This window comes from Gymnoscopelus braueri (genome assembly GCF_963280865.1).
Source record: "Gymnoscopelus braueri genome assembly, chromosome: 17".
NCBI classification, from domain to species: domain Eukaryota; kingdom Metazoa; phylum Chordata; class Actinopteri; order Myctophiformes; family Myctophidae; genus Gymnoscopelus; species Gymnoscopelus braueri.
Genome location: NC_137617.1, coordinates 13,175,207 through 13,186,274, shown reverse-complemented (window position 1 = coordinate 13,186,274; position 11,068 = coordinate 13,175,207). Strand labels below are relative to the sequence as shown.

The 11,068-nt window shown below is 41.0% G+C and overlaps 2 protein-coding genes across 2 annotated transcripts; both read right to left on the bottom strand.

Moving 5' to 3' along the window:
- Nucleotides 1-359: 359 nt before the first annotated feature.
- On the bottom strand, nt 360-4,177 carry LOC308105340 (E3 ubiquitin-protein ligase TRIM21-like). Its single transcript, XM_080455999.1, has 2 exons — nt 4,072-4,177; nt 360-2,367 (listed from the first exon to the last, which is right to left on the bottom strand). Exon 2 carries the CDS (start codon nt 2,356-2,358, stop codon nt 721-723), a length of 1,638 nt encoding a protein of 545 aa, XP_080312125.1. The 5' UTR covers nt 2,359-2,367; nt 4,072-4,177; the 3' UTR covers nt 360-720.
- A 3,603-nt stretch (nt 4,178-7,780) lies between these two features.
- Nucleotides 7,781-10,578, bottom strand: LOC308105339 (E3 ubiquitin-protein ligase TRIM21-like). Its single transcript, XM_080455998.1, has 2 exons — nt 10,491-10,578; nt 7,781-9,481 (listed from the first exon to the last, which is right to left on the bottom strand). The coding sequence occupies exon 2, from the start codon at nt 9,470-9,472 to the stop codon at nt 7,799-7,801; it is 1,674 nt and encodes a 557-aa protein (XP_080312124.1). The 5' UTR covers nt 9,473-9,481; nt 10,491-10,578; the 3' UTR covers nt 7,781-7,798.
- Between the last annotated feature and the right edge of the window lie 490 nt (nt 10,579-11,068).

Genomic DNA, 11,068 nt, shown 5'->3' with positions numbered 1-11,068 from the left:
CTTGCAAATTACAAGTCCGATCAAGTGTCATATTTCTTGATTTTTGTTGGTCTGACATTTTCTGCCTCTATTTTCGGTACTACACTGACTCTGCAGTCAGTGTAGTACCGAACATTTACATTCATGCAAAGTAGAAAATGCAGTGTGTCTCGAGCGAGTGCTTATTATATTTATGAAACTCAGCTAACATATGGTGTGATATTGAACAAATAATCTGCAGTGAGGAAATTGACTAGATTAAACAAAGTGTGTGTATAGGATTACATTTATTTTTTAAATGTTAGACTTTTTTTTGTACATCTACATGAGTCAATAGACGAGAAAAACTAAAACAAATCTGAAATAATGATTTAGGCACAACAAAATGAATAAGAATGTAAGTGGTGCACAGGCAAGTTTCCCCAGCTTCTGTAAATTACATTGTGCAGCTACATAAGAGTCAATTTATAAAATCAGAATTATTGCATTTCTCTTTTTTTAACTGCTCTATAGCAACTGCATGTACAAGACTAACAATGAAATATTCTATGTCCCGCCTACATTTTTCCTTCTAATTATTTAAACAATTTACAAGTCAAGAAATGGAGATAGAATCTCAGCAGTTATGAGCTCATTTAATTATGAAATAGTTGTTTAACTAAAAGTAGAACATTAAATAAATTAAATGGCTTTGACAGTTTGATGTAGAAAACAAGAACCTTGCATATACGTAGGCTTAGTCTACTCTGTGTGATTGACAGGAGAAATGATCAGAGGAGCAGAGTTATTACCACTGTCATTGGAACATGGATTGAAGTATGGATAGAGATTCTCAGTGAAGGTGCAACCAGTGAAAGAGTGGAGATGAGCTCTGTGCTCCACATCATAAAAGGAGACCAGACCCTCCTCAACATTCACAAACACTCCCACTTTCTGGGGCGTATTTCTTACAGGGAGGTGGACAGGAGGGCAATCACGGGTCTCATACCCAATTCCTTCTTCCAACCATATAGACCAAATGCCATCGTCAGGGCTCAGTATGACTTCTTTCCTGTCGATGGACTCTCTGGCCACTCCTAAACCCCAGTCAGTCTTCCCTTTAACCTCAACCTCATAGTAAAACCTTCCTGAGGAGAAGCTTTGTTTGCCTAAGACAGAAGCACTTTCTGAGAATCTCTCTGCATTATCTGGGACATCATTCTCTATGTCTTCATCATGCACTTGTTTTCCATCTTCAGACAGGATGAGATAGCGAAATGCTGTATCAGGGTCCAGAGTTACATCCACTGCATATTTCTGGATCCTCCTCAGCTCAGCATCACACAGCTTCTCCATCTCTTGACTGAGAGTCTTCTCCAGCTGAGCTACAGCTGTTCTCACAGTCCCCACATAGAATGTCTGATTGACAATCACCTTTGTCCAGTCCTTGGTGGGTGGAGGGGTGTTGATTGATGTGAAGTTCTGCAGGAGGTGGAGGTGGTCTTCAGTGTGTGAGAGCTGCTTCAGCTCAGAGCTTCTCATCTTTAATGCAGAGATTTCCTGCTGCAGCTCTTTAATGAAGCCTTCAGCCTGTTTCTCTGTTGATTTCTGCTTCTGTTCAATCACATCAATGAGCTCAGCCTGGCTTCTCTCAATACAGCTCATCAAGGCAGTGAAGATCTGTACACTATGTGCAATCTCTTTGTCTGCATCTGTCTTACTGAGCTTGACTGAGCGTTTCACCTCCTGAATCTTCACTCGTCTCTCCTGGATCATCTGTTGAACTTGAGTCTCTGTCTTTCCCAGCTCAGCCTTCTTTCCTTCACATTCCTCTGTCAGAGATACAATTTGATGTAACTTGTGGTCTGACTCAGTGCAGAACTGACACACACACACGTGGTCAGTCTTACAGAACAGCTCCAGAGGTCTGTCATGTTTCTTACACATAACGTCTTCAAGGTTCTTCACAGGGTCGATGAGTTTGTGTCGTTTTAACGCTTTGGCTCTCTGATGAGGCTCCAGGTGAGTCTCACAGTAGGAGGCCAGACACACCAAGCAGGACTTCAGGGCCTTGAGCTTGATCTTAGAACAGACGTCACAGGGAACTTCATCTGGTTTAGCAGCTTCTTGGTTTGTGCTGGAAGTTTCTTTGAGCTGCTGTGACTTCCTGAACTGATCAGCCATCTCAGACATAAATGTATTGACAAAGACTTCCGGTCTCTTACGGAATCGTTTGTTACATAGTGGACACTGACACACATTACTAGTGTCCCAGTAATGTGTGATACAGGTTTTGCAGTAGTTGTGTCCACATGGAGTGGTGATTGGATCGGTGAACACATCCAGACAGATAGAACACAGGAACTGTTGTTCAGACAGGAGAAGGCTGGCAGACGCCATTTGCACACACTGAGAACAAAAGTGAAAGTCAAGTCAAATTAATCTGTATACAGTAGCACATGTCATACCAGGTAAACTCTCTTAATATTAAACAAACAAAGAATACAATAAGAATTATATTTATAAAGTACAGCCACCTCATGCCCCACACTGTACGTACTAGAGATGCGCGGATGGCCTCTCACGTCACCCGAATCCGCATGTACAAATTAATTATCCGCCCTTTATCCAACCGCAATAATTATATTCTGTCTTATTTATCTTATTTATTTACTCTGCCATGACCAGGACCTGAGTAACAAATTTCGTTCTGTATGGAATGACAATAAAGCTCCTTGACCTTGATTATCCAATTTAAATATCCGCATCCGCACCAACCGTTTTTCCCGTATGTCAAAATATTATTATTTTCTGGTATTCCCCGTTAGTTTTAGTATTAGTTGTGCGATGCGATCACAAAATGCATTGAACATACAGAGTCTGTATGTTCAGCGCAGCAGAGCAGCACTGGTTTAAAAAAAAAGAAAAAAGACGCACCGACATTCCATAGGCTAAATCAATGCATTTTGTGATCACATCGCACAGAGGCTGCTCTAAACCACACACTCACACAGACACAAGCACGCAGAGATTTAGCTATTTTATGGATAGATACATTAGATGTCATTAATTTATTTACCGCAATTTTTCACCCGCGGTTTATCCGATATTAATTAATAATTATATTTGATTGACCCGAATCCACCCAAACCGCGGTTAACTGCGGCAACTGCGGCTAAAACCGCGATCCGCGCATCTCTAGTACGTACACACACACACACACACACACACACACACACACACACACATAACTAACCAAAGGCCTGGGGAAATAATGGCATGAATAGGGCTGTCACGATTACAAATTTAAGTTGACGATTAATTATCACTCAAATAATTGCGATGAACGATTTAATTGTGTTTCTGTCGTTGAAAATGAATGGAACACTATGAATAAAAATTACATTTCTGTTTGGCTTTTAGCTTTCGTAAACAAAAGTTGCACGGGGGGGTGTACTCGGGGGAAAATGTCGGGGGGAAATGTTGGGGGAAACAAGTTAACAACAACACTACACTGACTACAAAACTGAAAAGCATTAATAAAAACAATATGCAAGTATAATCAATCAATCAATTATCCAGCGGTGGTCTCTTCATGTTGTAGTTTAATGGCTCAAGCTGCTCTCAGACTCAGAGCCCCTTTTATGCCATGTGAGGACAGGTGATGGCCCAGACCCCCACACCTGGCACTCCTGGCACCCCATGAAGATAAAGGCATACATTTGCATCACTATAGGCGACGTCGCTCTGCTGAATGGATACGGTAGTGATTGGCTGCCTGCCCGCGTGAATGGACGAGGAGGTCCAACGGCCACTATTCTCTTTGGATTTTTTTCACTGCCTGTTTTTCAGTCTTTTACTTTATTTTCTAGGGGAGCGTAGATTTTAGTTGGGCAGGCGGCCGCCTGCCCTGCCTCTATGGTGGGTACGCCACTGGTATATGTATTATATTGAGAAACATAATGCAGATAGATGCTCAGACTTCACCTCAAAGTAACACTTCAAAGTAACACTTCAGAGACAAATATGTAGAAATGTAGAACTTCAAGGCAAATTAAAATGGTAAATCTTTGTTTCCCAGTGTTTAGAAACTCTTATCTATACCGTACTCACATGTCAATGTCTTTAGGTCTTCTCTGTTTATGTGAAAATACTGTTGATTTGAAGAGCACTTTATAGAGAACGTGCTCTGTTGTTCTCTCACTGCTGCTTGTTTCACTTTCGTTTTTGATACGTCATGAGATTGCGCCACACTTTGTAAATATTAACCCTTCAATGGCATCTTTTGTGTGATTGTGTGGTAAGGTTAATAAGTGCAGAATATTTTTTTTATTCGTTTTATATGTAGGTGTACCATAGATACCATAGTATTCTATGGGGTAGATACAGTAATAAAGGGTATTTACTTATTCTTCTGTATTTGACCCAGCACGCAGTGTGCTGCTCAGACAGATGTTCTAGCAACTGAGCCACTTTGCCACCTAATACAATGTCTGATAAGAGAAATATAAGTTGTACTCTGACAATTACTTTTGTCATTGCTCATACTTGCAAACTATTTCTCAACATGCATTTGGTTAAGCAACCCTTGTTCCCTTGTTTCAGTCACTGTTATCATCTCCAGGTGGATGGAGATTACTGTTTTCAAGTGTGTCTCTCTGTCTGAATTAATTATTTCATGCCAACCGTCCCTCCAGGCTATGGGAGACACGTCCACGTGTCTATGGGTTGGAATTAGCCAATTGGGCGCAGGTTGTCCGCCCGGCATATGGGATCCAGTACAAGCGATGATGCATTACGGTAATATATAGTTTTTTATAAATGTTGCAACATTATTTGACCCTGAGGTATGCATTGTAACTTAAGGCTCTATGAACAGCAGCCATTTTGGAGATTAATTGGGCCTTACTTCCTTCACAGGTGTTATCAATGATTCTAACGAAGGCTCTGTTCCATTTAGTTTAGCACAGTGGTTCTCAAACGTTTTAAAATTTCAAGGACCCCCTTAACTCTGAGAGTGTACAAATGGAACCAAATGGACCCGTAAGGGTCCATTTGGTTCCATTTGTACACTCTCAGAGTTTCACACCTGTATGGGAGCCTTCTGGAACCCCCTCAAGGAACCATGAGGGTCCCTGCCTGGACCACACTTTGAGACCCAATTGTGTAGCAGAGTGTTTCCAGTGAGCCAACATGCGCAACAGCACCCTGACTCTGTTTGACCAGAATGGAACACAACCTTAATCAGCATCACCTGTGAAGGAGATAAGAAGTGGCCCAACTTCTTTCCAATATGGCTGCTGTCCATAGAGCCTATTACTGTGTTCCCAGTAGAGTTTGAGGTAATCTCATCTCCCAGCAGCCACATTAACAACTGCTGCTTTTACTTTTCAGAGATCGTTTCAGCTGGGGAATGGCCAATACAACCACACTTTAGGAGCCCAGTGTAAACCTAGCCCTAACTCGCTTGAGTGCTGCCTCTACTGTCTCCAGTGATGCTCCTACCACCCCAGATTCCATTGTCCCAATGCGGCTAGTGTCACCAGGCGACATATTCTTGGCAGGTAAACTCAAAAGTCTGCTCAAGAGTTTGCTCCACACAAGCATGTCTGAGTGCTTTCTGCCAGACATAAGACAATACATTTTCAAATCCACAGCTATTTATATAGAAGACTGTCATCACCGGTCACTAGGTTTGTTTTGTAAGCACATTGACTGAGGTAGACTCTGGTAAATACCATTGGTTCTGACAATCAGGTTTTGTGCAAAGCACAGAAATTGTCATGCACACAAAGGCAAAGCACCCACATTCCAGTGTGATACAGGCCATTACTGCTAGTGTCTCTTAGTATTATGTTGTCATTCCACAAACTCAACTTTTCAGTTAATTGACTGCCTTGTTTACTTGTGTAGCCCTAATGCCTTTGTCACTCCATATTTTCACAGGAATGAGAAGACACCATGCAGTGTCCACAGTGAATGCATTGACTACTGTACCTCGGGGAGTCTCACTCTATTGGAAAGTGAGTGCAGACAGTTTCGGGAGTGTAAAGCAATCAAAAGGACAGCAGCTGTGGCCACAGTGTTCAATAATAATTGTATGGCGTTCAACAATAACATTATTAAAGCTGTGTTTGTCCAATTAGTTGATGTCCTTAGAGAGACATTGTCACAAGCAGCAGTACAGTCAGATTTAGGTTAACATTTTGAAGACGCGGTAGCAGTTTGCAAACTTAAGCCTGGGGGCCCCAGAGAACATATCATTTATATATATTTTAAAAATATATTTTATTAATGCTGTCAAAATTATCGCGTTAACGGTGGTGATTAATTTTCAATTACCGTCGTTAACACGATAAGTTTGACAGCATTAATATATGTATGTATATATATATATATATATATATATATATATATATATATGAGCGTGTTATTATTTGTCAGTCACTCATACAGTACAAGTATATGCAGTGAAAGGTGGTGTGACATGCTCTGCACAGGCTAACAAAAATAAATAAATAAAATTGTGTGTGTGTGTGTGTGTGTGTGTGTGTGTGTGTGTGTGTGTATATATATATATATATATATATATATATATGCGCGCGCTGCCCGGCAGAAACCAGCTAACTCCAAAGTGTTGTTTTTTTCAGGAAATGACTAAATCAAAACAAAAAGTGGAGTTAGGAGGTTTTCATCATTGATAAGAACAGCTAACAGTAACAGGAGTCTTCCCGTCTCTCCAACTCTTTAATAAACCAAAAATACATTTTGAGGTGGGTGGCCAATCATCAGCCAATCAGGAAAGTGTACCCATTTATCAGCTTCATTTTATAGTGTTTCAGGTCCAATTTTGTCTCCTCATTTCTTTGCGTCATCACTTCCAAATGCACTTGTTTAATCTGTATCCTGTGTGAGTTCTTTTTCCTGATTGGATTAATGGGTATCCCGAACTGAAAATACATTTTCTGCTTACTACAGAGCTGGAGAGACAGAGAGACTCCTGTTACTGAACAAACATTCTATATCAATGAGTACTATCAGAATATGGAGCTATTTAACACTAATTTTAACACAATATCACTTTCCCTACCTTAAGTGTTTATCGTAGTTGCTATCTCCACCGGGAGGGCAGACATTTTAGTTTTCAGGTGTGTTTGTCTGTCTGTGTCCCTTGTTCACAGATAATCTTGCAATTTACTAGTCCGACCAAGTGTCATATTTCTTGACTTTTGTTGCATTTTCTGCCTCTGTTTTCGGTACTACACTGACTCTGCAGCTCATCTACCATTCATGCAAAGTAGAAAATGCAGTGTGTCTCGAACGAGTGCTTATTATATTTATGAAACTCAGCTAACATATGGTGTGATATTGAACAAATAATCTGCAGTGAGGAAATTGACCAGATTAAACAAAGTGTGTGTATAGGATTACATTTATTTTTTAAATGTTAGACATTTTTGTACTTCTACATGAGTCAATAGAAGAGAAAACCAAAAACAAATCTGAAATAATGATTTAGGCACAACAAAATGAATAAGAATGTAAGTGGTGCACAGGCAAGTTTCCCCAGCTTCTGTAAATGACTGTGCAGCTACATAGGGGTCCATTTTTAACATCAGAATTATTGCATTTATCTTTTTTAACTGCTCTATAGCAACTGCATGTACAAGACTAACAATGAAATATTCTATGTCCCGCCTACATTTTTCCTTCTCATTATTGAAACAATTTACAAGTCAAGAAATGGAGATGGAATTTCAGCAGTTATGAGCTCATTTAATTATGAAATAATTGTTTAATTAAAAGTAGAACATTAAATAAATTAAATGGCTTTGACAGTTTAAAAACAAGAACCTTGCATATACGTAGGCTTAGTCTTCTCTGTGTGATTGACAGGAGAAATGATCAGAGGAGCAGAGTTTTTACCACTGTCATTGACACATGGATTGAAGTATGGATAGAGATTCTCAGTGAAGGTGCAACCAGTGAAAGAGTGGAGATGAGCTCTGTGCTCCACATCATAAAAGGAGACCAGACCCTCCTCAACATTCACAAACACTCCCACTTTCTGGGGCGTATTTCTTACAGGGAGGAGGACAGGAGGGCAATCATAGGCCTCATACTCAATTCCTTCTTCCAACCATATAGACCAAAAGCCATCGTCAGGGCTCCATGTGACTCCTTTCCTGTCGATGGACTCTCTGGCCACTCCTAAACCCCAGTCAGTCTTCCCTTTAACCTCAACCTCATAGTAAAACCTTCCTGAGGAGAAGCTTTGCTTGCCTAAGACAGACCAACTTCCTGAGAATCTCTCTGCATTATCTGGGACATCATTCTCTATGTCTTCACCATGCACTTGTTTTCCATCTTCAGACAGGATGAGACAGCGATGTGCTGTATCAGGGTCTAGAGTTACATCCACTGCATATTGCTGGATCCTCCTCAACTCAGCATCACACAGCTTCTCCATCTCTTGACTGAGTGTCTTCTCCAGCTGAGCCATAGCTGTTCTCACAGTCCCCACATAGCATGTCTGATGGACAATCACCGTTGTCCAGTCCTTGGTGGGTGGAGGGGTGTTGATTGATGTGAAGTTCTGGAGGAGCTGGAGTTGGTCTTCAGTGTTTGAGAGCTGCTTCAGCTCAGAGCTTCTCTTTTTTAATGCAGATATTTCCTGTTGCAGCTCTTTAATGAAGCCTTCAGCCTGTTTCTCTGTTGATTTCTGCTTCTGTTCAATCCCATCATTGAGCTCAGCCTGGCATCTCTCAATACAGCTCATCAAAGCAGTGAAGATCTGTACACTATGTGCAATCTCTTTGTCTGCATCTGTCTTACTGAGCTCGACTGAGCGTTTCACCTTCTGAATCTTCACTTGTCTCTCCTGGATCATCTGTTGAACTTGAGTCTCTGTCTTTCCCAGCTCAGCCTTCTTTCCTTCACATTCCTCTGTCAGAGATACAATTTGATGTAACCTGTGGTCTGACTCAGTGCAGAACTGACACACACACATGTGGTCAGTCTTACAGAACAGCTCCAGAGGTCTGTCATGTTTCTTACACATAACGTCTTCCAGGTTCTTCACAGGGTCGATTAGTTTGTGTCGTTTTAACGCTGCGGCTCTCTGATGAGGCTCCAGGTGAGTCTCACAGTAGGAGGCCAGACACACCAAGCAGGACTTCAGGGCCTTGAGCTTGATCTCAGAGCAGACGTCACAGGGAACTTCATCTGGTTTAGCAGCTTCTTGGTTTGTGCTGGAAGTTTCTTTGAGCTGCTGTGACTTCCTGAACTGATCAGCCATCTCAGACATAAATGTATTGACAAAGACTTCAGGTCTCTTGTAGAATTGTTTGTTACATAGTGGACACTGACACACATCACTAGTGTCCCAGTAATGTGTGATACAGATTTTGCAGTAGTTGTGTCCACATGGAGTGGTGATTGGATCGGTGAACACGTCCAGACAGATAGAACACAGGAACTGTTGTTCAGACAGGAGAAGGCTGGCAGACGCCATTTCCACACACTGAGAACAAAAGTGAAAGTCAAGTCAAATTAATCTGTATACAGTAGCACATGTCATACCAGGTAAACTCACTTAATATTAAACAAACAAAGAACATAGTAAGAATTATATTTATAAAGTACAGCCACCTCATGCGCCACACTGTACACACACACACACACACACACACACACACACACACACACACACACACACACACACACACACACACACACACACACACACACACACACACACACACCTAACTAACCAAAGGCCTGGTGAAATAATGGCATGAATAGGGCTGTCACGATCAGTGGCGTAGCGGAGGGGTAGCAAGCGACGCACCACGGGGGGGGCCCACCGCGGGGGGGCGGGGTATTTACCGCATCGTACCCAGCACCATCTCCATCGCCGTTTGCGAAAAACCCCCCCCGTCCCCGTCCTTGCGTCGGGGCCCGCGATTTTGCGCTACGCCACTGGTCACGATTACAAATTTAAGTTGACGATTAATTATCACTCAAATAATTGCGATTTAACAAAAAAAGGAGCAGGCCTGGTACAGAGCCGTGGAGGACTCCGGTCAACTAAGTAGGGTTTAAATGGTTAAGCCAGATGACTCAGTTATAGCAGATCAAAGGTCACCAGGAAGTATATTCAACAGAGTAGGCTCATATTAGCCTGGTAACCCCTCCCTCCGGCTATCTCATTTCCATCAAATGCAAATGAGATTTCCGGAAAAGGGGGGAGGGTGTTTACCAGGCTAGGCTCATATATAGTGAATGAAAGAATCAAATGTAGTACTTAAAGGACATTTATCCTAATATACACCAAAAAACATTATACCATATAGTATACACAGTATTATGTCTTATATTGAGAAACATATATTGCAGAAAGACGCTCAGACTTCACCTCAAAGTAACACTTCATGGAGACAAATATGTAGAAATGTAGAACTTCAAGGCAAATTAAAATGTTAAATTTTTGTTTCCCAGTGTTTAGAAACTCTTATCTATACCGTACTCACATGTCAATGTCTTTAAGTCTTCTCTGTTTATGTGAAAATACTGTTGATTTGAAGAGCACTTTGTAGAGAATGTGCTCCTCTGTTGTTGTCACACTGATGAGTGAGGCTGGGACCAAGGCTACACACTGCTGCGTTCTTTACTTTCGTTTTTGATACGTCATGAGATTGCGCCACACTTTGTAAACATTAAACCTTCACTGGCATCTTTTGTGCGATTGTGTGGTAAGGTTAAAAAGTGCAGAATATATATATATATATATATATATATATATATATATATATATATATATATATATATATATATATATATATATATATATATATATATATATATATATTTTTTTTTTTTTTTTTAAATATGTACCATAGTTACATTTGCATTCTATGGGGTAGATACAGTAATAAAGGGTATTTAGCCTACTATTCTTCTGCATTTGACCCAGCAGTGGGCTGCTCAGGTATAAGCACACAGGGGAGCAGTTAGGGGTTAATTGTCTAACGGCAGGGCTAAAACCGGGTTATAACTGGTCTAACAGTGAAAGTTTTTTCAAACATCTATTCTTAGCCTAGCCGTTGAT

What these genes read in the sequence shown, in the direction of transcription:
- LOC308105340 (XM_080455999.1), bottom strand. Translation starts at nt 2,358, where the DNA reads ATGGCGTCTGCCAGCCTTCTCCTGTCTGAACAACAGTTCCTGTGTTCT.
- LOC308105339 (XM_080455998.1), bottom strand. Translation starts at nt 9,472, where the DNA reads ATGGCGTCTGCCAGCCTTCTCCTGTCTGAACAACAGTTCCTGTGTTCT.